The 27,206-nt window shown below is 37.7% G+C and overlaps 2 protein-coding genes and 1 pseudogene across 2 annotated transcripts in view; 1 reads left to right on the top strand and 2 right to left on the bottom strand.

The window, feature by feature from the left end:
* Positions 1-27,206, bottom strand: part of LOC107677801 (zinc finger protein 721-like) — a 95,786-nt gene that overhangs the window by 29,537 nt on the left and 39,043 nt on the right. The window contains exon 4 of the mRNA XM_016472838.1: positions 8,303-8,317. Within this exon, the coding sequence (XP_016328324.1) occupies positions 8,303-8,317 (15 nt within the window). The remainder of the gene's footprint in view (positions 1-8,302; positions 8,318-27,206) is intronic.
* Positions 13,325-21,298, bottom strand: LOC107677813 (membrane-spanning 4-domains subfamily A member 4A-like). Its single transcript, XM_016472850.1, has 8 exons — positions 21,117-21,298; positions 16,608-16,818; positions 16,323-16,433; positions 16,134-16,202; positions 15,695-15,835; positions 14,975-15,094; positions 14,407-14,484; positions 13,325-13,780 (listed from the first exon to the last, which is right to left on the bottom strand). Exons 2-8 carry the CDS (start codon positions 16,791-16,793, stop codon positions 13,706-13,708), a joined length of 780 nt encoding a protein of 259 aa, XP_016328336.1. The 5' UTR covers positions 16,794-16,818; positions 21,117-21,298; the 3' UTR covers positions 13,325-13,705.
* On the top strand, positions 24,906-25,865 carry LOC107677812 (uncharacterized; annotated as a pseudogene).

The following is a 27,206-nucleotide window of genomic DNA, read 5'->3' as shown; positions in this document are numbered from 1 at the left end:
ACTCACTTGGAGAGTGACACCTGTTTCACACATACTCCTTCTGCAGTGCGTATGCGGTCCATGTGCATTACGTATGTGGTGCAGAAGCAGCACGGACTCATTGTGCTTTCACACAGGACGCGTTTGCAGTCCGCTACTGATCCGCGGCTGTTTAGGCCACAAACACAACAGTTATCCATTAGTTTGATTTCAAATCATGTAAAACAAAAAAAGCTTTTTCAGCATTGTGATACTCTTTTATCACAGTCATATCACCCTGCAACCCAAGACTGGTTGCCCACTGAAGCTAAGCAGGGCTGAGCCTGGTCAGTACCTGGATGGGAAACCTCCTAGGAAAACTAGGTTGCTGTTATGTTAGTGAGGCCAGCAGGGGATGCTCACCCTGTGGTCCGTGTGGGTCCTAATGCCCCAGTATAGTGACGGGGACACTATATTGTAAAAAGCACCGTCCTTCGGATGAGACGCTAAACCGGGGTCCCGACTCTGTGGTCATTAAAAATCCCATGACATTTTTTTCACTCCTAATTGAGATTGTAAATAGAGTGTCAATGGTCCATTTGAGAGATAGGTGGCGGTAATGCACTTATAAGTCTGCGATCCGCCGTCAAGCAAGAAGAAGACGCGTCACGCGCCGGCTATCGAGGACACGCTCAGGACAGTTCGGACATTGCAGTGCATCAGAGGTAAAAAACTATATAAATTCTGTTCAGTTTCTTGCACAGACCGATCGTATCACACATCAATGTATCGTCACGAGCCGCAGGGTTTAATTTGGTTTTGTTTGTGTATGTTTTTTTGACTCTCAAAGCCGTGATTCCCATTCACTTCCATTATACGACTGACAGACTGCAACGGTTTGAGTTAAAAATCCTCATTTGTGTTCTACTGAAGAAACAAAGTCACCTACATCTCGGATGCCCTGGGGGTAAGCAGATAAACATCACATTTTCATTTTTGGGTGAACTATCCCTTTAAATAGAAAAGAATTATGACTAGTGTGGATATTTTGGCGCGTTATGTCATATCCTGACATCAATATCAATATCATGGCTCCCGCCCCTTTTCACAGCACTGTCCGAACTAATTTCGCATGCTCAAAGTCTAGTGTGACCACGGCTTAAATATAAGACAGAATAGCCAAAGCCGTAAACATTGTTGAAATTGATAATAAATTGGAAAAATAAGCACAATTAAATTTCAAGTTGTTAAACATCTCTTCTCAAAACTATTTTCAAGTTTTGGAGAAAACACAGTATTTTGAACCATTGGACTTGCTGTACATCCAATTGTGCTTCTAGCGCACGTCAGTTCTGATCGTACGTATGGTAACTATGCAACTACGCAAGAATTGTAGTGTGATTGCGTAAAGGGAAACAGACTTTCTGAGGGGAATGAAATCGGGACATTTTAGTAAAGATCAAATGAGTAAAAACCAACCTGTTGGTTTCTCAGTATCTTCATGTTTGAATGCTTCTTCAATCTTCATGTCTTCACTCTCCTCTTTAATAAACGCCATCTTTGTTTGTTCCAAAGTATCTTCATGTTTGAATGTTTCTTCAATCTTCATGTCTTCACTCTCCTCTTTAATAAACTCCATCTTTGTAATATTGTGTCACGTGTGTCTCAGATGATTCAACTGTTTTTCTGTGTGTTTGATGAGAATAATTAACAGAAAGAAAAATAAATCTAAACTAAATCCGAGTGCATCTCAATCAGCTCCCTAGTTCAGTAGTCAGCACACTGTTAAGGGAGTCAGTCAGAGAGAGAGTTAATTAAAAACACTTAAATTTGTGCTACAAATTAAAGAGACCTTTCATTTTTAGGCACTTATTATTTACAATTAGTATTGATTTGTAGATAACATTTAATATATTCCACTTTCGTGAAATAATATAGTTGGATTGTAAAATGTGTTATCACATGTTTGTTGTGCTCGCTGCATTTACACTGCGTCTCGTCAGCGCGCGCTGATTCGAATCACTGAATCATTTTGAGAATAATTTGGTTCATTTGAGAAAAGTTTGGAAAAGCTCCGTTTCTCCATTATCTCTACTAGTGACTGAATGCATCTTTATGATCAACTGATTCACGATATATGGAGCGAAATGAGACGCACATGTTCTGTTCAAGTGGATGCAAAACAACTAATTCATTTTACAGTTACTGTAAAAACAACAAGATAGACTGAACCTTTTAAATGCTTAAAAACACGAACCTGTCTTCATCCGAATCACAACAGATGCAGGAGCGCAGCCTTATGACGTCACGCCACAAAACCAAAATAAAAGTCCCGTTGACACGCTGCTCTCTAGAACCACTAGAAAATTACACTCTAATAATAGAATAGACGAGAACAGAGTTTATTTCTTGGCGAAACTGATATTTAAATGTTGCCCAATCATGTGCTGAAAGTAGACAAAACTGCAATGTTTGGATGCAGAATGCATTTATAACCAGGGTTCAACTCATTTTCCAAATAAAGCTGCACATGGATCCCAACTCAGTCGACCCATCATTTAAAAAAAGTGGGTTTAACAGGTGATTTTGACCGACTAAATGGAAATTTTTAATTAAAATTATTAAAATAATTTCTTCTAAAATGTAAATGAAATTCGATTAAAGCCATTTGTTTTAGTACATCAAGAAGTCAACCAATAGCATATTTTTTTCATATTCATGTCATTCACACTGACCTTTATACACATAATTGTTACTGTTTAAATCCAACCAATTGTCTGAAATAGCCTGTGTTTATGAAATTTGGGTCATTTCCCCACCTCTGTATTTTAGTATCCATTAGTTGGGTGGGATTTTTTGTATACACAAAGGCCATGTTGGATTTAAGACCAACACCAAACAAGCACTTTTGAATGGTGTCTACATCTATATTGTAATCATCTGAACTCTAAGGGATGTACAGACTTTGTATTGCCAATGCACATTTATTAAAAGATGAAATGTTGTATTTCTTGGTTAAACACTGCATGGGCTTACTTCGAAGGGGTTAATCTGAATTGCCTACTTTGTTACTTTGAATTACTCTGCCAATATGAATGAATGGTAATTGTACTGCGTGTTATTAGGAAGGAAGAAAGAGTTTGATGAGGCCCTTGTCAACATGATTGTGAAGGAGTTGCAGCCTTTCTGCATCGTGGAAGACGACAGGCATTTAGAGCATTTGTGAAGAAGCTGGACCCCATCTATATTCTGCCAGTCTGGAAAACTGTCAAGACAATGGTCTGAGAGAAAAACCAGGAGGAGACACACCAATTGTCTGAAATAGCCTGTGTTTATGAAATTTGGGTCATTTCCCCACCTCTGTATTTTAGTATCCATTAGTTGGGTGGGATTTTTTGTATACACAAAGGCCATGTTGGATTTAAGACCAACACCAAACAAGCACTTTTGAATGGTGTCTACATCTATATTGTAATCATCTGAACTCTAAGGGATGTACAGACTTTGTATTGCCAATGCACATTTATTAAAAGATGAAATGTTGTATTTCTTGGTTAAACACTGCATGGGCTTACTTCGAAGGGGTTAATCTGAATTGCCTACTTTGTTACTTTGAATTACTCTGCCAATATGAATGAATGGTAATTGTACTGCGTGTTATTAGGAAGGAAGAAAGAGTTTGATGAGGCCCTTGTCAACATGATTGTGAAGGAGTTGCAGCCTTTCTCCATCGTGGAAGACGACAGGCATTTAGAGCATTTGTGAAGAAGCTGGACCCCATCTATGTTCTGCCAGTCTGGAAAACTGTCAAGACAATGGTCTGAGAGAAAAACCAAGAGGAGACACAAAAGGCTATGGCACATCTGCAGAACAAAACCAAGTGAAGATACAGAGAAACAGATCAGCTTAAATACACATCACTGAATGAGACGCATGTGAACACAATAACACTGATTACTAGAGGCACAAGTTAGAATGAGAGTCCTATGGCGTCTAGTGGCCAAAATAAAACATTACAAAGCGTACAAAGTGTTAGAAATGGCATACTTGTTTACTACCTACTATTTTTTTGAAAGAATAGTGTGTGAAACAGTATACAATAAGTATTGGTGCATTCAAGTCATGTCGGATAGATCGTATTTACGAGTTGAACGCACATGAACGCCACCACAAAGTCGTTATTACGAGTGGGAAACTCGAAATTTTCTTTAAGCCCCGAGTTTCCGAGTTGGGGGCGTGTCAATGAGAAACATGGCGGAATCGATGGATGCAACGTCTGTAGTTGACGGTAACGTTTTGTTTAAATTGATAGTTTAATTGTCCTATAAACTTTAATTGGTCATATTCTTGTAACACTAGTTTTTATGCGATACAGATTAAAGTGGCTTCATAAATTACTTTTTAAAAATATTAAAAACGCAAAACACACCTGATGCGAATTCTTTGCTCTTCATTTTCTATAAGCAGAGTTAACAGACCCTGTTGTATTTTCTTGTAATTTATTCAAAGAAGGTACACCGCCATCTTGTGCCGACTAAACTGACTTGAACGCACCTGATGTCGTAATTACGACTTGTCAACTCGTGAGTACGAACGTCCCAGGAGGACTTGAACGCAGCATAAGAAATGTTTCAGAGTAGTATGCTACAATGTTGTCACATGACAAACACTAAATATTAACTTTGAACTTTGTTCAAACAATGTTTATCAAGCCTGTTTCTCTATTGTACTTTTTTTGTTTACCTCTTTGTTTGTACCGGTTTAAGCAAAATGCACAAATGTGAAAGGTCTGGGTTATCCAACTATGAGTTAATGAACAATACGTACACACATCCCATTTTTTGTGAAGCTTTGCATATGCAAACATACAAGGGTCAATTAATTGCAACACTTGCAACTTTGTTAGCCTAAACGTACTATTGTTTACAGACCTTTACATTTTTATAAGTGTCAAGTGTATTTTGTAGATAAAAACCATTACAAATAGGAATGTTGGAACATCACTGAAAATAATGTTTCAATAATAAGACAACCAAGGAACTTCCACAGATCTGGAAGTCTGCATTCGGGGTTCCTCTGTTGAAAGGGGGCGGGCCCTACTTTAAATAACCACAGACCTGTTTCAAAACTGTGTATTTTGTCAAAACTTTTGGAAAGTTTTATCCGTTAACAATTTACAGTATTTACGCACTCATAAACTTTAGTTTTTTTTTTTTTACAACATCAGGATTTTGTAAAAAAAACAAAAACAAAAAAAAAAACAGTGCCATTACAGCTATCTCAAAAGTTTTAAATGACCTTGTGGGGTCCCTAGAAGAAAAACACCACCATGCATGTCTTTTTATTGATTTAACTAACGCATTTTACACAGTGGAGCATGAGATTTTGTTAGATAGGCTTAGAAGTGTTGGTCTATCCGACAATGTAGTCTTGTGGGTTAATGCTTATTTAAAGGGTTAGTTCACCCAAAAATGAAAATTAGCCCATAAATTACTCACCCTCAAGTCATCCTAGGTGTATATGACTTCTTCTTTCAGACGAATCCAGTCGGAGTTATATTAAAAATTGTCTTTGATCTTTCAAGCTCTATCGTTGTACTCAGCGGGTGTTGCATTCCTTCAGTCCAAAAGACGTGAAATAAAAAGCACCCTTCCACAAAAAAAAGTATCTCACACGGCTCCGGGGGGTGAACAAAGGCCTTCTGTAGCGAATCGATGCGGTTTTGTAAGAAAAATATCCATATTCAAAACGTAATAATCACTTGAATCTAGCTTGCGCTCACTGTTTTAAACGGAAGCAGTTACGGGGGAATTACGTATGAGGTCAGCTTTGCGCATGCGCCGCTCAGAAGTGACTCACGCAGAGAGATCGAAACAAAACAACGGTCACTAATTAGAAGTACAAAACGAGGATTTGTAAAGAAGAATGTCGGAGGATTTCGATATAAGCCAAGAGGAGACTGGTGTTCCTTTGCTAAAGTAAGGAAACTTTGCTTCTTTTGATCCTATAAACAAATGTTGGTTTTCACGAGACTCACCGGCGCATGTGCAACACTGAACTCATACGTCATTCCCCCGGAACTGCTTCTGTGTGTAACTGTTGGCGCAAGCTAGATTAAAGTGATTATTACGTTTTGAATATGGATATTTTTCTTACAAAAACACAGGAGGCCTTTGTTCACCCCCCGGAGCCGTGTGAGACACTTTTTTTTATGCAAAGGTGCTTTTTATTTCATGTCTTTTGAACCGAAGCAATGCAACACCCGCTGAGTACAACAAACGCAGCCTAATTTTCATTTTTGGGTGAACTAACCCTTTAAATGTCTCAGCAAGATTTCAGTGCTTGGCAGAATCAGCAGGGATAGAAGACCCTGTTGAGCTTGACTCTAGTCTGGCACTGTGAAGAGATATGAGGGGTGTAAAATAAGTGGGAGGCCCCATTCCGACGGGCTCTTGCATGTAGCGTCAAGCATTGGGGCCCACCGTGGTCCCGGGCTCTACCTGCCCCAGGGACAGTAAACCTTACCTGTGAAACGGTAATGCAGGTGTCCCTAAGAGAGCTCAGGAAGGACATAAACCTGCCGTGAAACAGAAGGGAAAAAGTTTGCTTGATCTTGATTTTCAGTATAAATACGGACCGTTAAAGTGGGGTCTCCTTCTGGTTTTTTGGGTTTTAAGCAGGAGGTGTCAGAAAAGTTACCACAGGGATAACTGGCTGCCAAGCGTTCAATGCAACATCGCTTTTTGAGCTTTTGATGATGGCTCTTCCTATCATTGTGAAGCAGAATTCACCAAGGAACGTGGAGCTAGGTTTACGCCCCATTCATCAGATCACCTTATGCAAATACCCTGGTGCAGACGCTAGCCAATCACGTTCATGCAACACCAGAAAACTAATGTGATTGGCTGTTGTCACTATGACGGTCGCGTCAACACCAAGCTTCAGAAACGCCCTCCATCAAGTGTCGACGGCGACGCCCCGTGTGAATGTACCGTTAGACTGTCGTGAGACAAGATAGTTTTACCCTACTGATGTACCGTCATTGCAATAAAAATCCTTCTCAGTAAAAGAGGTTCAGACATTTGGTGCGTGTGCTTGGCTGAGGAGCCACTGGTGCAAAGCTACCATCTGTGGGATTATGACTGAATGCCTCGAAGTCAGAATCCCCCTAACAGTAACAATACTGTATTGATTGTATCCGGAGGATGACGCAGCACGTATACGTAGCGCGCGCGCCTCTGAGATATGCTAGTCTCGCGAGTTTGTTTATAGGAGCAAAGGAAGCAAAGTTTCCTTACTTTAGCAAAGGAAAACCAGTCTCCTCTTGGCTTATATCGAAATCCTCCGACATTTTTCTTTGCAAATCCTCAGTTTGTACTTCTAATTCGTGACCGGCATTTTGTTTTGTTCTCTCTCCGCATTCGTCACTAATCTCGGAACGCCGCGTGTCTTACGTCATCTGCCGGAACTGCTTCAGTGTATGACAGTCAGCGGAAGCCCTGGGGGGCCTTTATTCATCCCCCGGAGCCGTCTGCGGCACGTTTTATTATGAATGCGCGCGCTTTATTTGATGACTTGCGCATAATTTTGCACATTTTTGAGCAATTAGGTGGAAAGGTAATTGCAGAACAGTTGCAAGTGTTGGCTTAATGTACCTTGTCTCAGACAAACAGACCCAGCTTTCCGTGCCCACCCCAATCTGTCAGTGGATCACCAGCTTCCTGACAGACAGGTAGCAGCTATTGAGGCTGGGCAACTTACATCCAGGACTCTCACAATCAGCACTGGCGCCCCTCAGGGATATGTACTCTCCCCACTGTTCTTCTCCCTGTATACGAACGAATGCACTGCAAAAGATCCCTCTGTCAAGCTCCTGAAATTAGCAGATGACACTACCATCATCGGCCTCATCCACAACAGAGACGAGTCTGCTTACAGACAGGAGGTTAAAGGGATAGTTCACCCAAAAATGAAAATTCTGTCATTAATTACTCACCCTCGTGTTGTTCCAAACCGTAAGACCTTCTTTCATCTTCGGAACACAATTTGAGATATTTTTGATGACAGCAAGGGAACTACCACGGTCAAGGCACAAAAAAGTACCAAGATGATCAACAAAGTAGTCCATGTGACATCAGTGGTTCAACCGTAATGTTACGAAGCTACGAGAATACTTTTTTTGCGCTAAGAAAACAAAAATAATGACTTTATTCCACATTTTCGTCTCTACTGCATCACTTGTGGACGCGCGTTCACGACAGTACCATGACACAAGCGTGTGGCGGCGCCGGTGCTGACCCAGATCCGGCGTGATGACGTTGAACACAAGGCACATGTGTTCAACGTCATCACGCTGGATCTGGGTTAGCTTCGTACTATTACGGTTGAACCACTGATGACACATTGTGTTCCGAAGATGAAAGAAGGATTTACGGGTTTGGAACAACACGAGGGTGAGTAATTAATGACAGAATTTTTTCTGGGTCATTTTTGGGGGAACTATCCCTTTAAAGAGCTGGATGTCTGGTGCAATCACAACAACCTGGAGTTCAACACACTCAAAACAGTGATAGTGGACTGCAGGAGAAACCCCTTGCATTCACCATCATGAACAGCACTGTAGCAACAGTGGAGTGATTCAGGTTCCTGGGAACCACCATCTCTCAGGACCTGAAGTGGGACACTCACATAGACTCTATTGCTAAAGAGGCCCAGAAGAGTTTGTACTTCGCCAGCTGAGGAGATTCAACCTGCCACAGGATCTGCTGAAACAGTTCTACAGAGTCTGTCCTGTTTTTGTCTATATCTGTCTGGTTTAGTTCAGCTATTAGGACTGTGGAGAGGATTGTCGGTGCTCCTCTGCCCAACCTTCAAGAACTTTACATCTCCAGAGTGAAGAAAAGGGCGAAGAAAATCAGGTAACACTTTACATTAAGGTTCCCTTTATAAAGGATTTATAAAGGTGTTAATAAATTATTAATAACTCACTTACAAATGCATTATAAATCAATGATATGCAGTTATAAATGCATGAATAAAAGGGTGATTTTGATGCAATACCTGCCAAATAGTGAGCCATTTTTAACTCACATGTCATAAATGCTTAACAAATATATTTGATTCCTGATTTTATTCATGATGCAGCAAAAATTTATTATTATAGCAAGACTAAAGGTTGTTGTATTTATGGTTTTCTCATTTATATGTCATGACCTGTGTCACTTTTCTTACAATGTTTCTTACCAGAATCTACTCTGTACCTTACCATGATTCTCCGCAAAAGTTCATGATGCCTATCCACAGCAATTATTAGAAACCTATATATTTTATCAAGATTAAATTATCATCTTGATTTTTATTTTGGGTGGAGAGGATTGTCGGTGCTCCTCTGCCCAACCTTCAAGAACTTTACATCTCCAGAGTGAAGAAAAGGGCGAAGAAAATCAGGTAACACTTTACATTAAGGTTCCCTTTATAAAGGATTTATAAAGGTGTTAATAAATTATTAATAACTCACTTACAAATGCATTATAAATCAATGATATGCAGTTATAAATGCATGAATAAAAGGGTGATTTTGATGCAATACCTGCCAAATAGTGAGCCATTTTTAACTCACATGTCATAAATGCTTAACAAATATATTTGATTCCTGATTTTATTCATGATGCAGCAAAAATTTATTATTATAGCAAGACTAAAGGTTGTTGTATTTATGGTTTTCTCATTTATATCTCATGACCTGTGTCACTTTTCTTACAATGTTTCTTACCAGAATCTACGTTAATAACATCTAAAAGTGAACCTTAATGTAAAGTGAACTCCTGTGAACCATTTATTAATGAGCTATAAACATTAGTAACCTGTGAAAGTGAACTTTAATGTAAAGTGAACACCTGTGAACCATTTATTAATTAATTACAAACGTTAGTAACCTGTGAAAGCGTTCCTTAATGTAAAGTGATCACCTGTGAACAACCGTTAGTAGCCTGTGAAAGCGAACCTTAATGTAAAGTGAACACCTGTGAACCATTTATTAATGAGCTATAAACGTTAGTAGCCTGTGAAAGTGAACCTTAATGTAAAGTGAACACCTGTGAACCATTTATTAATGAGCTATAAACGTTAGTAGCCTGTGAAAGTGAACCTTAATGTAAAGTGAACACCTGTGAACCATTTATTAATGAGCTATAAACGTTAGTAGCCTGTGAAAGTGAACCTTAATGTAAAGTGAACACCTGTGAACCATTTATTAATGAGCTATAAACGTTAGTAGCCTGTGAAAGTGAACCTTAATGTAAAGTGAACACCTGTGAACCATTTATTAATGAGCTATAAACGTTAGTAGCCTGTGAAAGTGAACCTTAATGTAAAGTGAACACCTGTGAACCATTTATTAATGAGCTATAAACGTTAGTAGCCTGTGAAAGTGAACCTTAATGTAAAGTGAACACCTGTGAACCATTTATTAATGAGCTATAAACGTTAGTAGCCTGTGAAAGTGAACCTTAATGTAAAGTGAACACCTGTGAACCATTTATTAATGAGCTATAAACGTTAGTAGCCTGTGAAAGTGAACCTTAATGTAAAGTGAACACCTGTGAACCATTTATTAATGAGCTATAAACGTTAGTAGCCTGTGAAAGTGAACCTTAATGTAAAGTGAACAGCTGTGAACCATTTATTAATGAGTATTAAACATTAGTAACCAGTCAAAGTGAACTTTAATGTTTAATGGACACAATAATTAATTATTTATTGATTATTATTGCACACACAGAAAAGGTTAGTATTTTCTGGTGAAATAAATTTTATTGTTGTTGCACGGTGACCGTGATTTCACCAAGTACAACATGTTCCTGGATCAACACATCCTTGTTGATCCTGGAACAACATTCCAATCAACCTATCAGAATCGAGGCATAACTTTTCAGGAAATGTCTGTTTTAGGCTTACGGTCAGGGTTAGGTGCTTCTACACCCTTGTTAATCAGCTATCATTTCACACTGATTTTAGGAATAAATTATGGGTAGGGGTAGGTTTAGGGGCTAGGGATTGGGTTTAGTTTATATTTTTGGACAGTAATGTTGATCCAGGATCAACAAAAGATGTTGATCCAGGAACATGTCTTGGCAAAATCACGGCGACCGTTGTTGCACTACATCAGCAAACAACTTTCAACTTGAAACAAAAAGATTAATCTTTTTCTTTTACAGCACACTGGAACATTACTGAGCATAACTTCACACAAAAAAAGTGGCTTATGAAAGTAAACTCACATTTTAACTAAGCATCAAATCTATACAACATAAAAATATTTAGGTGCCTTTATTGATTTTGCATTTATCAAATATTTATTTTATCTAATTTAACAGTTTTGAGAAAATAATTAAAACAATGACTGAAAGCACAGTTACAGAACATTATTATATTAATAAGCAATCAGTAATTACTTTTTGATCTCATGATAAAGGCCACTGTAACTTTTTTTAAACAAAGGCCTCCTGTAACGAATCGATGCGGTTTTGTAATAAAAATATCCATATTCGAAACTTAATAATCACTTTAATCTAGCTTGCGCCAACAGTTGTACACGGAAGCAGCTCTGGGAGGATGATGTAAGATGTCGGATGAATATAACACTAATGATGATGCTTTAATCCATTGTTATAGCAATCCAATGCTAGGGCTGTTCAATGCTTGAATCTGATTGGTTGATGAATGTTCGGAGGTGTGCATAAATCTATATAGTTGTTATGTAAAATGAAAGCAGTGGTGTACTGTAACGAAGTGACTTAAGTATTTTTTGGGAGTATCTGTACTTTACTTGAGTTTTTATATTTCAGCAAACTTTTACTTCACTACATTTCCTAATTAAAATTTATACTTTTACTCCGATACATTTCCCCGAAGCATATTCGTTACTACAAAAGAGTCAGAAGAACACGGACTGCAGAGAAGCATGTTTGACGAATCAGTGGTCTGGCGTTTGCAAGTTAGACTCCTAAAAACACCTTTGCTCATGTGCAAAAAAAAGTGCGTGGCTGCGTGCACAATCGCGAATGATTCATAGAACACGGACTGCAGGAAAGCAGGTTTGACGAATCAGTGGTCTGGCGCTTGCAAGTTAAGACTCCTAAAAAACACCTTTGCTCGTGTGCGCGGATGATTTCAGTTTCCACTCAAGTCGAGGCTGGGGTGTGCGATATACATGTTTTGCGTCTCTGAGCAATGGACGGTGTTTACTTACTCAATGAATCAGCTTTTTGAACGAATCAGTTGATAAAAATGATTCAGTGATTCACTCATTAACACAGTTAAATGCTTTGTTTCTGAATGAATCAGTCGTTTGAATGAATCGGTTGAATCTCAATGACTCGCTCATTAACAGTCACTTGCTGCCACCTACTGGCGGTTTTAATTTCACATTTCAACTATTTTTTCATGTTAAAATTAAATGATTTTAAATATTGGTATTCAACGTTTATGTTAAAAACAAAACATTAGGCCTATTTATGCATCTGTAACTGCAAATGCAAAATGGAAGAAAGAGTTAAAACTGAACACAATCTTGCTACTCAAGCTGTGCATGAACATTTTTATATATATTATTTATTTTCTTCTTTTCCATTTTGCATTTACTTGTACTTTTACTTTCAATACTTAAGTACGTTTAAGATTTAAAAAATACGTTTCGTACTTAAGTACAATAAATATCACATACTTTAAGACTTTTACTCCAGTAATGTTCTAAACGGTGACTTCAACTTCTACCAAAGTCATTTTCTGGTAAGATATCTGTACTTTTACTTGAGTATGGCTTTCAGGTACTTTATACACCACTGAATGAAAGTAACATTTTGTTAATTACGCACAACCTTTGGAACTCTATTATGCGCTTGATTAACTGTGATGAATATTCATGTACTGATAACTAACAGCTTTTACATTTGCAGTGTGCATTCTTATTTACAACCTGTTTACATTTCATTTAATTTTCGAGATCTTGCGGATTGCAACAAATGTGTCGCATTAAAGCATCACACACGACCGCAGGACCACAACCCTTACGGAAAGAAAACATCTTGTCTCGTACATTAACAATCAATATATTAAATTGTTTAATGTACATTGAAAATATACTGAATAATGTGTTAATATATTACAAGATATTGAATGATACATAAGGAATTGATGCTTTTCATGTATTGAAAAATGTGACAATATATTTACTTGTATAATGTAATGTATTTATTAAATAATAATATTTATAATATATAGATATACATGTGATAAAATACATTTAAACCAAAATAAATAATATGAAAATAAACTTGTTAAATTATTTTAACAAGACATCCAATAGTCCAAAAACAGAAAACTTTAATATTTGTTTTCAGTGCAGTTTTCTCTTATACATCACGAATATTTTCATATATGAAATGTGTAACTCAGCAAACAAAGGGATAGAAAAGTTTATGAATGTGTTCAGCTATATGCAAACCCAAGCATTAACTCTTAAAAGAGAAATTGAGTTTTTCAATAAAGCCATTACATGTAAAAATGCAGTGCACTTTTGAAGTGTATTTTTTATATGAATCAATGTATAGCCACACATGGCCCATGAATATACTGCAGTATAGTTTCCCATGTATGGACGTGTATTATTTAATATATTGCATTATATTTTCCAATACGTTCCCATATATTTTTGTTTCATAAGGCAACACTGTCCACTTATTCATATTTATTTGGATTCACTGTATTGTGGAGGAGCGTCTGCAGGCGGGTGATAAATGCAAGAGCTGCTGGCCACAGGTATCTGCAAGAATAAAAAAACTATACGATGAGCTTTCTTGCTTGATTGCTTATTTATTGATAATATTATGTAACAATTATTGCACTCATTACTGAGTGCTTCACACATTTCCAATACATGGGGCCTCATTTATGAAGCGTGCGTACGCACAGATTTGATCTTAGAGTGTGCGTACGCTTAAATCCACGCCAACGCTCATATTTGTAAAAACGGCCTTTGACGTGGAAAAGTGCTTAGCGTCACGTCAAGGTCTGAGCAGACGTACGTACTTCTTCTTGTTGAAGACAAGTTTTTGTCCCGACAAGACTACAGGTTTTTGGAAATGTAAGCTGTTCTTGCAGCTCGCCGTTCTAGATGAAAGGATTTGGACGATGACTGGTGATCTTTTATATGTTAATGACATTAATTATGAGTCGTTTACGAGGCAGAGAGCTGAAACCATTCAGCATTTTCTGTGCGTACGTTCACTCTATGAATCACACGTACGCATATTTAAAAGATGATCGTAATATCAAATTTAGGATGGTTTCTGCACAACATTTTATAAATGTTGACCCATGGACTCTCAACACTAAATTCAAATTTTTATTTTATTCTTATTTTAATTTTGGGTTACAAGCTACTCTTACCTCTGAGCTGTTAAGATCCTGGAAACGAATGGATCTGAAATCAGAGGACTGTGGTAATAAAACCTGAGCAAACTGCACCTTTGGAAAAAATACACGTAGTGTTAGAATTAGGGATGCATAAGAAATTAGTTCTACAAGAAAGGATATTTTAACAACAAAAACCTGACAAATGTCTTGAAATAAAATATTAAGTATAGCATAATATGTCGTTTTAGAGCACATATTGGCATACTATATAAACAACAACTTCTTCTGAGAGTACAAATGTGTGAGCAGGTTTGTTGAATTATTGTTTGTTCAATATTTTTTTTAATTCTATCAGGGGAGAAAACACTCAGGCCTCAAGTTCAAGTGTAACCTAATTACCTTGACCAAAACATTTTATGCAATACGTTTTTAGGGCAACTCAGTTCACAGTAAAAATGCTTCTCATGAATTCCATCTCTGCAAGTGCTGCAGGTTTTAATGTTTGGGAACATAATGTGTGCGGCGTTCACTTTATTTACTCGAGAATTTTACATTGAACTCGAGAGAAGTTCGAGCACTCCTTATTTGGCTCGTTACTCACCTGAGGAGGACCACAGCAGCAGCCGTTGGCTTTACAGGCAAATGCTGACAGACAGATGGAGATGATAAACTCAAGCATGGCGAATAACAGCAACACACCTCTGATTCCCCTGAAGAGAGTCTGAGAAAACAATCAACATTAACACAAATAATCAGAACAGAATCAATGATAATTAGTGCTCACACTGGTACACCGTCTGCTCAGCAGTCCAGAATCTACCATTCTTGAAGTTTATATGATAATAAAACACATTTAAGACATGCTTTTTGGGCATTACATTATGGCAGAATATTAGTAAATTGACTGGTGCAAACCTTAATAAAATCATGTTGCATGATTCATTTAAATAATTTTGTGTCTGAAATGGAAAGTCTTATAAATGCATAAATAACTGTCCTTTTCATTGCTAATGTTTCACTGCGTGTCTTGACAGTAGTTTTTTAACGGCAAAATGATTCTAAAATTGGCTTCTATTATAACCATTTGGGTCCTTTATCTGTGAATTCTCACACACGTGCAAAAAATGTGGGAGTGTTTTTTGATAATGGCCTTAACTCAGTAGTGAACAGTAGCTTTTATCATCTCAGATCTATTGTGAAACTGGAAGCATTCTAATCAGCAATTATTTCGGCACAAATTTCAGCCATTTTTCTCTTTTGAAGAAAAACCGAAAATGCAATTTCGGTGCATCCCTAGTGAATACAAAAGTTGTAGACTTACCTCATAATTTCTGTCTAAATAATTACAGTCATAACCCCAGCAGTACATGCGTGGACCTATAACCAAATCCAGTGAAAGTAAAATAATGGCAATGCCTGCGGTTATAATACTGAAAATGTTCATTCCCAGTGACGCATTCACCTACAGGCAGAGAAACAACATAAAACAGGTTAATAAATTAGCAAAAACTTTAAAACATTGTGTTAACACGTTAATGTATATAGAAAAGTATATGGAGTGTGACAAAAATACACTATACTTCACATAAATAATGATTTCATCTTGCTTCTGTATAATGCATATTAAAGTAGGGTTTATAAGCGCAGCGCTGCTTTGTTTAGAAACAAAAACTACCAAATCGTGGTCTGGGGGCACATAAATCAGACTGAAAGAGCACGGTGCTTGGACCCTTAAAAGTAAAGTGTTGTGTAGTACATACCAAGCACACACTGGAGGGGGAATTCAATTTGTTTTCTGCAGCAATGCAGAGTGAGCCTGCGGTAATGTACTGAGAAAAGAGAGAAAGGCCAGGATTAAAGCTTGAGTTGGAATATGTAGCTTGTATTATAAAAGACAGAAAACTTTGTATAGTATTTTTGTATACTATAATTGTATAGTAGTTTCTTACGATGAAAGATCCCCAGTAAGGAAGACCACTAAAGACAAAGATGGCTTCTGCATAAACTGAAGACACAATGCCAAACAGTAGAGTTAGCAGACCGATCATTATCTGGACCGTCTGTGAGAGACAAAAAGAACGCAGAAAGTGTGAGTGGCACGAGAGACTCTTTCATAAAGGGGAACAATGTAAAATATACAACATGGCAGCTGTAGTTATGTAGCAACTTTTCTTACCTCACAGTGACATATGAAAAAAATATGTATGTATTTGAGTTTATGAGACATTTCTCACCCCAAGGGCTTTCGGTTGTCCTTTCAGAAATGCCTGAAGTCCTTGAAGAGGTGAAGCTCCCGCCACCTGTTGTACATAAACAGACACAGGAGCATTTGTCGCCGTCGTAACAGGTGCTGTTTGTGTTGCTGGCTGCAGCTGGATGACGAGCGTTGAAGAGTTCATGGGTACAACAGTGTGAGACATTCTGGTTTCTCAATCTCAAACTGACCTGTACAAAACCACAGTGAATCAAAACATGTGAACAATACGATTATAAAACAGCTCATGTTTAAATTGATCTACATCATTTAAGGCTTTTAGCAGATGCTCATTTCCAAAGACATTTATAAAAGTGACTTATAAGCGCTCCCTATTCATGCTGACATTCATGATTCATAAACTCATAACCACAGTCTGTAAATGTGACCGTGATTTCAACAATTTCCGAAGCTGTTCTAAAAGAACGTTTTGTTTGTTTTGCTTCAGGTGGTGCCTCCGTTATGCTAGTGTTGCAGCAAAGATTGTTCAACTGTTTCCCGACGTACTTATTTGGCACTGTATGAACCACCGCCTTGAACTGAGTGTTGGATTATTTTTCACAATAAATATTCTGATATGACCTTGAGATATTTGACCACTATTTATGATATATTGGCAATTGAACCTGTACATATTCAATTGCACTTGCTTCCATTTATTGTTGATCAGTGCTTCGCTACACATCATACAAACGTTTACTCCAAAAGTGTGCACATTATGTATTCACACATTTGCCTCATATTTCTTTAAAGAGAATAGAACCATCATTTCCTAATGACTCGCAGAAAGACGATTCTCTGCCGATCCATCAGTCAATATTGCGTGATCATAATTCACACAATCTCATACTGTCATCTGAAATACACTAATGGTGTGTGAACCAGGATCACGAAACCCAGACGGTCTCTATTAAACAGGAGCACTGACAGTTAAAGTCCATTTCTGATTTTATTATCGTTTGTATTGTCATATTTCAGTGTTTTACCTGCTGATGTTTTCAAAAATACTTTTATTTTTGGTATTTTATATGCTCTGTTGGTGGTTGGTGGAGTAGCATCACCCGGGGGTATATTTTTATATTTTTATCCCCACCGAGGATAAACATAATTCAGTAGAGGCAGGGATACATAGACCAGAAGGGGGAAACCCACCCTGTATGTGATTGCTTCAAAGCGGATTTACAGTGTTGCCAACCTAGCAATTTTGTTGCCAAATTTAGCAACTTTTCAGACTACCCTAGCAACTCTTCCAAAAGCACTTAGCAACAAATTTAGCAATTTTTAAAACTTATTTGGCAACTTTTAGCAGCTTGTAATAAGTGACTCAGACAATAAAAAGGCACTCATTTTCCATCCAAATGACACAAAAAGAAGAAACCACAGATGCCTCTAGCAGTACACAAATCATGTGAATTGAGTTAGCTGCTGTTTGCAATTGTTCCATTTAAAGGCACAATATGTAAGATTTTTTTTATTAAATTTTGAATACGCGCCCTCTAGCGGCGAAAACTTACATATTGTGCCTTTAAGAATAATTATCATAATAATAATAATTGAATAATTGTTCATTTATGATACACTTTGTTAGTAGCTTGTACCTGCGATTGTTGATCAGTTAGTACACTGTAAGAAAAATGGAAAAGATACTAGTAATTTTCCAGGGCATTATCCATTATAACCCTGTAACCCGAAAAAAAAAAAAACTGTGTAATTTAAAATGCAGGTAAAAAATCAATACGGAAAATTCTTTCATATTAACAAAGTAGATTGTGCCCTACTTTTACAGACTTTTCTTAGAGTGCAGCATACTAACTAACTACTAATACACTGCTTAAAGCATAATTGTTGAGAATGTGTAGTATTGCTAGTTTACTAGCTATTAAAAAAAAATTTAATTGTAATCATTCAAAAATGTGTTCAATTCAATGCATTTAAAAATACAGTTATTTATATTTTAATATTATATTACGCATATTATTTTACAAACAAATCTAAATTAACATATATAAAATATATTTTTTGCTTAGATTTGATGTTGTGACAATCTTGCGTCATGATCGCGCAATGACATCACAACAACGTCATTTAGCAACTTTTAGCAACAAATCGACCTTCTTTTAGCAACTTTCTCTGAAAACTAGTTGCGTTTATATTTAAGAAGTAATATAATAACAGTTGACATCAATGTGAAGGTTCGTTCTACAGAAATGTCCGCTTTTGGTATGGCAAGATTTTTTTAACATTTAAACTTATACCACATTGTTAGATTATCTTTTGACTTTATGAATACACATAAATGACAGCTTAATGATTTCTTATCTTTTTTGTGCATTTATTTAAAGACCACATGTACAATTTTTTGTCACTGTGTTACCTTACTTCTTTGACAATATTAAAGGTATTTATGAAATGTTATTACTGTCACGTGACACTTTTTTTTTTTTAAATCTGACAGAAAAAAAAACAGTAGAGGTCCTTGCACACCGAGTCCGATTTTCCTATTGATCATCCTTTCCTATCAAAATGCTTGCTACGGATACGAAAACGCAGAAAATCGAACCTGGTCCGAATTTTTTATGACAGACAAAAGTTTCAGAGGCAGTGCGTAAACGTGATTGACGCAGCGTGAGGTCGTATTTATTTTTCAACGTGCGAAAATTTCGGACTCAGTGTGCAGAGACCTTAACACCAGTGACATACATAAGACCAAAGATCCTTATTCTTAAAAAAAACAGTTATACAAGTAATTATGCAGTCCTTTAAATATTAACTTTTGAGTGAAACAGAATTCAATGGATGTAAAATTATTATGTCACATGTGACACATTTTATTTAATATGACAGAAAAAAACAAGGTAACACAATAAAAAACCAGTACAATACATAAGACCAAAGATCTTTATTCTTCAACTATAATTATTAGATGAGACTAAATTGTTACATTTGGCAATTAGTGAAAGCAGTTAGTAAAAGAACATAAACAGCATTTAAAAAGAAAAAATTGAACTAAAACAACTCGTGTACAAATGTACAAAGACACTAGGCGCGTGTTTCCATTACCCTTTAAATTGCGCAAATTGAAATTGCGAATTGAAAATACGCCTAATGGAAATGCGTCAATTTCGCAAAAACGCCAATATATCGCAAAAAAGTTATTACGTTCGCATGAGGTGGTTTTTCAGGCAATGCGAAAAAGGAATAATTCGCAAAACTGCAATGGAAACGGCTTTTTCGCATTTACAGGTCACATGGCGTATGTAAAAAGTCATATGATCATTCTTCATTTCGCAATACTTTTTTATCGACATTTATAAAATATCGCCAAAGTTTTGCGCAAATCTGTAATAGAAACGCGCCTAGTGTCTGTAAAGTCGCTGCTTCTCAGCTACACTCAATTTAGCTATAACTGACCAAAGGAGGATTAACAATGATAAAGGGAAGTTAGAATCACGAAATCTTAGTGCTATTTTATGCAGAAGAACTGGATGAATAGCTTTGAATTAGGGCTGCACGATTAATCGCATCGCGTTAAATATCGCATGCGATTAATCGTGCAGCCCTACTTTGAATGAAGTTTATCTATAAATGGGAGTCACTGGTGTTACTGATCTTTTTTTCAACAATTTTCATGGAAAATGCATTTTATATAAAGTCTGCTGCAAGGTATCAACCCACATGTTGTCAATCATGGTATACTCTCTAAATTAAGTAGGTTAATCCATTTGTATTTAGTTTTTTACAATTCCCTAACAATAAAGTAGGTCATACCAGCGACGTCCACTAAAAGCTTCATATGAAATCATGAGATAAATGAGAAGATTTCTGATAACTGAAAAGAGACCGTGGACTTCACATGGGCCTTTTCTCACAGATCTTCAGGAAATGGGAGGAAGGAAGTCAAGTGATGTCATCAGTGTGATTTTTATTTCAAAATAAACACATTTTTGTTAAACGGTAACACCAGTGACACAACTTTCTTTATATATTTTATAATATTTATTCTGCATTTTGTTTTTGTATGTCTATTACATCATATATTTGATAGTTTTGAATACATTAGTATTTTAAATGGTAGAAAAACCAGTTTTTGACCTCAAAATAAAGCACTTTCCCTCTGTACATGGCTGTGGTGCTTGGAATTCTTTATAATTAATTAAAATTAAAAAAACAAATATTGCCACATTGATGGCTCAAGAAGGTATAACTGTTCAAATAACGTTTCATTTTAAAGTATAAACAAATTGTAACCCTAAAGTGTTTTTTAGGTGTAATATTTCTGTTAAGGCTAGGGACAGAAAAATGGTCATTTCCATAGAATGACCCTGAATCATAATAGACTCGAATTCGCAGAATAATAAATACAATTTGTGATAAATTGCCCCCGACTCCTCGAGTGTAAGATGCCTTCCAACTAGAAGTATACCAAACATACTAATATCGTGACATTTATATGACAGCCTGATGTAAGTTATGAGAAGGACATACTTACCGATAAATAAGACAGAAGTTGTAAGCTTTGGTTTACAGCGTTGAGAAATGGTGTCTTATCCCACGACCAACTCAAACTTAGGTTCGATTTACATGTGAACCCCCTGTAAACCAGAGCTGTTGAGAGCGAGAGACTTGCGACAGCGATCACCATGTGATTCGGGAAGTTCATAGCAGGCAACTGACCCAGAGCCGTTGAGAAACAGCTCATATTGCAGCCCATGGAAGTGTCACAACTCTTGAGGAATGTGGAAGTGAAGCGTGTCACGGAGCAGCCAATAGTTCCAGCACTGAAGCCCATTCATTTAGTGCTTCTCAAGCACACTCGCCAGGAAGTAGAGGAAAGTACAGCAGTTTTTGGCATTTTAACGCATTAGTTTACCTCTCGGAAATCAGGCCAGTAGTTGTATTTTGTGAAACGCGTTATAGTTAATGTTTAGTTTTAGATAATAGGCAGTTATGCTATATTTGCAGTTAGATAACGTGAGAAACACCTTAATAGCGATCAAAACCAGATGCTAGTTGTCATATTTTTAGGTTTTTAGTCTTTAGTCTCTCCCTGTAGGACGTTGAATGAGTTTCAGTGAAGACTGCCCATTAAAGCAATACAAGAAAGAGTTTCCCTGAATGCAGTTGGTTGCCTTGTGTTTTTTTTAAACGTTATTTACATTTTTTTATTGGGTTGAATTCCGTATTTGCTGGCCTTTTTTTTTAACATTCACTTATATTGTCTTCTTACATAAATGTCATAAAATATTGGGATGTGAGTAATTAATCTTTTTTTAATTCAACATTTAAAAAAAGCAAAACTTGTAAACATTCAGTGTTTGATAATGTCTAAATATACAATGCAATACATAGAATAAATAAAAAATAAGCTATTATGAAACGCTTTACAGCAACTAGAGTAGAGCTAAATATGTGTAGGCTATATTTATTAAGCAGCCATACGGGCATCTAGTGGTTAAACCATGGCATTACATAGGAATATTATTTTTCTGGCCACAAACGTCTCTAATTTGCCTCTTTGCACTGGAATTTAAAAACATTTTCTCTATTTTAACCCTAAATACTACGCTAATTGTAATATAAATAATAAGCATATTAGAAAAAATATTAATGCTGTCTCTTCATCACTCCCCAGAATAAAATGCGATTGTAAAACGTAGTCAGCGTCGTTATCAATACACAATCAATGCACATGATGTGTTAATAATCACTAGTAATTGCTGCAAATATAGTGAAACTGCTGTCTATCCTACTTAAACCCACTCAAACATATTGACAGCGCGGAGTTGTTTGCAACTATTGAGAGCTACATGAACCACGCGTGGCAGCGAGATCAAAGCGTAGACTATGACTTCAAAGGCAGCGTTTGCGCACAAAGGCACCTCCGGAAACAGTTTTGGAAAGGCTTCTGAGGCAGCATGTCGTTGCTAGGTTACCAGCTGCTCGTTACCGCCACCTGGTGTATTCAGTCAGTCAGTGTATGATTTCATCGAATAAAAATGAAAAAACAACAGCTAATACAGTCATAGGCACCGATTTATGTTTCTGCCGGTGGGTGCTCAAGCATCAATGCACTCTTGACATTTGGCATTAAAATAATGCCAAAAACTGCCTCAAATGCAGTTATGTATTAACTCTATGATCATTTTTGAAGACCTTGATGAACTCGCCCGCCAAAGGTCTGTGCACCGGAGGAGAAGGTAGAGAATGGCAGCTACTTTTTACTTAAATAGAAGCACAGAGGTAAGTCTTAATTGAAGGTTAGGTAATTGTTCTCATTTTCTATCATAAACTAATATTATAAACAGCAATACTGTTTATTTTATTATTACAGTATTACTGTTCATTATTGTATATATTTTCAATCGCGAGAGTGGCGTATGTCTCACGTCAGCGACGCATACGTCTCACGTCATCCGCCTGAACGTCTTCCGCGTGCCACAGTCAGCGGAAGTGAGAAAAAAAGTGTTTATTACGTTTGAAATTTGGATATTTATCTTACAAAAATGCATGGATTCGCTACAGGATACACTACTGTATACTCTTAACATATATTAACAATAAAAGTAGCAGAATAGCTGTAATTTGCAGAGCATTTGGTGGGAGTTTGAGATAGATATGTGTGCGTGTGTGTGAGAGAGGATGCTGTGTGTTTGTGTGTGTGAGAGAGGATGCTGTGTGTGTGTGTGTGAGGATGCTGTGTGTGTGTGTGTGTGTGTGAGAGGATACTGTGTGTGTGTGTGTGTGTGTGAGAGGATACTGTGTGTGTGTGTGTGTGTGTGAGAGGATACTGTGTGTGTGTGTGTGTGTGTGAGAGGATACTGTGTGTGTGTGTGTGTGTGTGAGAGGATACTGTGTGTGTGTGTGTGTGTGTGAGAGGATACTGTGTGTGTGTGTGTGTGTGTGAGAGGATACTGTGTGTGTGTGTGTGTGTGTGAGAGGATACTGTGTGTGTGTGTGTGTGTGTGAGAGGATACTGTGTGTGTGTGTGTGTGTGTGAGAGGATACTGTGTGTGTGTGTGTGTGTGTGAGAGGATACTGTGTGTGTGTGTGTGTGTGTGAGAGGATACTGTGTGTGTGTGTGTGTGTGTGAGAGGATACTGTGTGTGTGTGTGTGTGTGTGAGAGGATACTGTGTGTGTGTGTGTGTGTGTGAGAGGATACTGTGTGTGTGTGTGTGTGTGTGAGAGGATACTGTGTGTGTGTGTGTGTGTGTGAGAGGATACTGTGTGTGTGTGTGTGTGTGTGAGAGGATACTGTGTGTGTGTGTGTGTGTGTGAGAGGATACTGTGTGTGTGTGTGTGTGTGTGAGAGGATACTGTGTGTGTGTGTGTGTGTGTGAGAGGATACTGTGTGTGTGTGTGTGTGTGTGAGGATGCCGTGTGTGTGTGTGTGTGTGTGTGTGTGTGTGTGAGGATGCTGTGTGTGTAAATGTATGGTCCTTTGAAAGTTGGGGATGGAATATGAATATATTGTATGAATAGATCAAATTGTGAATTACAGTTTTACAATTACATTGAAATGCCAAAACATTCTGTGAACATCAAAGAACAACAAATCGCTAAAAACAGTGGCAGAGAATTTAGGCCTCTCCAAAAGTTTGGGACTGAAGAATCGCGAACTCCATCCAGGACTTAAATTCAGTGAAAGTCTTGTGCAGCGGTGGCTGAAGGATTACGCTGCATGTATTTACCTCTGGGAGAGGCTTGTGTTGTGTTTCCAGGGTCTCTGGACTGGGAATCCAAGAGGAGGAATCCTGAAAAGTCTGTATGCAAAAATCGGTATTGCTGCCTGCAGTGAAAACACCTGAGAAGCACTGTCCTCACACCCCACAAATGCAGCCAGGTCCTTTGAGGTGAAACTGCATTTTTATGATACCAAAACAGTCTTGCAAACACTGGTGCCATATGTAACACATACAGTACAGAGAGAAACCGCCGAGCAATAAGTAATTTCCTTCTCCTCAGGTTCCCATCAGGGTGTTTTGTTTGAATAATAACAGCATCTCGGGGCTCCGTCGTTGCATCCGCATGCGGTCTTCTTTCAAGTGTGATCTTAGAAATGATATTTTCATAGATGTCACAAAGAGAACTCGCTCTTCTTCTGTCTGCCTCCAGCACTTCTCCTCTCCTGTCGGGGTTTAAAGCCAACATTACAAACTGCAGATCAGTAACAAATGGCTAGACGGAGAAGCTCAACTGTAAAGTTGTCCACTTAATGAGCTCACAGGTATATCACAGGTGTATAAAAATAAGCGGAGCTTTTGAGTGACGGGATAAGATGGTGGGCTGAACGCATGTCTTTTTACCGAGCTGCCTAGCTAATCTCCCAATTTAGTCTTGAAACTACACAAGTCTCACTTACGCCTACCTAAAATAGCATTTAAACACCGTATGTGTGTTTTGTGTTCTCAAAATGCGGAAATCTTCACAGCAAACTAGCCTCCCGAAGATTATCATCGGTCTCAGACGATTCAGAAATGGAGGTACAGTCCGCTCAAACAGATAAACGCCGTGACTCGTCACATTTCACCCCTACTAAATCAAACGCCTTGAAAAAATGAAGGCCTCACGACGAGGATATCACTAATGCAACTCTTCTGCAAGCCATAACTTCACTGACGGCTCGCTTTGACTCACAAGATGAAAAACTAGAAGAAATGGCGAACCAAATGCGAAGGGACAGTGTCATGATCGCAGAGATTTCCAAGGCTGTCGAGCTCAATGCCGCTGAAATTAAAGAGTGCAAAGATAAGTGCCTAGAGACCAGCAAATCCCTCCTGGGATTAACTACATCGCACAAAGACCTGGCGGGTAGAACATCTGAACTCGAGCGGTATAAAAGAAGATGGAATCTCCGGATCAACGGTATGAAAGAGAAGCCTGAAGAGGATCCCCGCAGGGAAGTGATCGGTCTTTTTGCTGAAATCGCACCGCACCTGGTTCAGAAATTAGAGGACATTGTTGACATAGTTAGGAGGAGCCAGGGAAACCAAGGCAGAAGATTGTGCAGTTTACAATGCGTAAATATAGGGATGAAATTTGGAAATCAACAAAGAACTCATCAGTCTGCCGGGACCGCGGAGTTCGATTCACGGAGGATCTGACGAGAGAGGACCGGCTGGCCCGCGCTGCGCTATGGCCTTTGATCGACCAGGCGCGTAAAGAAGGAAAGAAAGCGTACTACCGCGGACCGTTTGGTTACATTGAAGGAAAACGCATTGACTCGACATAATTATTCACCTGAACTGATTACAGGTAGAATCGTATGAGATATGACTGTTTTTGGAGACGTACTAGGTTGCGAGGTATGTTCTAGGTTCGTGGTTATACAACCTAGTGAATTTTTTGTTGTTGTTCTTTCTCATACAAGTGTTTGCACTTTTCCTTATATTTTGTACTTTTCTTTTTTTAATGTTGTTATGTTTCCAGTTAAATTGCCATTTTCTTTAATGTCACTGAATGTTAGGGGCATTCAAAAGAAGGTTAAAAGAAAAGCAATGTTCTTATTTAGTAAAAGTAATGGTTCTCACTGTATTTTTCTACAAGAAACGCACTCTGTCATAACGGATACTGCTTTTTGGTCTAGTCAGTGGGGAGATAAGACGCTACTCAGCCATGGTTCCTCCCACTCGGCAGGTACTGCAATTTTATTTAACAACTGTCCAGGAAAACTAATCTCTTCCAGATCTGATCTAAGTGGACATTGGTTAGCGGTTGTTTTAGATATTGCACATATTTTTTTCATTTTGGTTAATGTATACGGCCACAATAATGTTAAACTGAATCAAATTGATAGAGGATGATGGATTCATTTTATTTTTAGATTTCAAAAAGGCCTTTGATATGATAGAGCACGCTTTTCTTTTTAGATCTTTAGAACTTTTCAATTTTGGTGAGCAGTTTATTAGTGTTATAAAAACGATTTACAGAGGCATGAATAGTTCCGTTTCTCTCCCGTTTGGTACTACACAAAGATTTCAGATTGGCCGTGGAATAAGGCAGGGATGCCCACTGTCCCCGCTTTTGTTTATTTTCGCTGTAGATACGCTGTCCACTCTGGTTAGTCATGATTTATCTGTGAAGAAATTAAATGTATTTGAGAAAACCTTAACAATCAGTCAGCTAGCAGATGATACAACATTATTTTTACAAAACACCAAAGACCAAATTCCTCTGGCTATCTCTCTAATCAATTCCTTTTGTAAAGCTTCAGGCCTTCAACTAAATCTAAACAAATGTGAACTTTTGGCCCTACACCCCATTCAAGATTTGTCCTTGTATAACATTCCAGTTAAAGAGACGGTGAAATATTTAGGCATTTCTATTTCCAAAGATTTGAAGATTAGCATGAAAGAAACTTTTGAAAATAAAATACAAAAAGCCAATGGTATCTTGAATAGCTGGTTACAGAGAGATGTATCAATTTTCGGGAGAATTCTTCTATCTAAAGTTGAATATCCATCTAGACTGATCTATCCAGCTCTTTCTTTAGCTCTCTCTTCAGTTATTATAAAAACAAGCAATCAAAAAATGTATGACTTTATTTGGAGGCACAAAACTCATTATATTAGAAAATCTGAT

The sequence above is a fragment of the Sinocyclocheilus anshuiensis genome, unplaced genomic scaffold (genome assembly GCF_001515605.1).
Source record: "Sinocyclocheilus anshuiensis isolate Anshui unplaced genomic scaffold, SAMN03320099.WGS_v1.1 scaffold1198, whole genome shotgun sequence".
NCBI lineage: Eukaryota > Metazoa > Chordata > Actinopteri > Cypriniformes > Cyprinidae > Sinocyclocheilus > Sinocyclocheilus anshuiensis.
The sequence above is the reverse complement of the archived record's forward strand: the minus strand, read 5'-3'. Positions and strand labels throughout refer to the sequence as shown.

Coding starts and splice junctions, on each gene's coding strand:
- LOC107677813 (XM_016472850.1), bottom strand. CDS start 16,793: ATGTCTCACACTGTTGTACCCATGAACTCTTCAACGCTCGTCATCCAG. Junction 16,203..16,322: donor CTTACTGGGGATCTTTCATC/GTAAGAAACTAC, acceptor CTCTTTTCTCAG/TACATTACCGCAGGCTCACT. Junction 15,836..16,133: donor CCCCCTCCAGTGTGTGCTTG/GTATGTACTACA, acceptor CTCTGCCTGTAG/GTGAATGCGTCACTGGGAAT.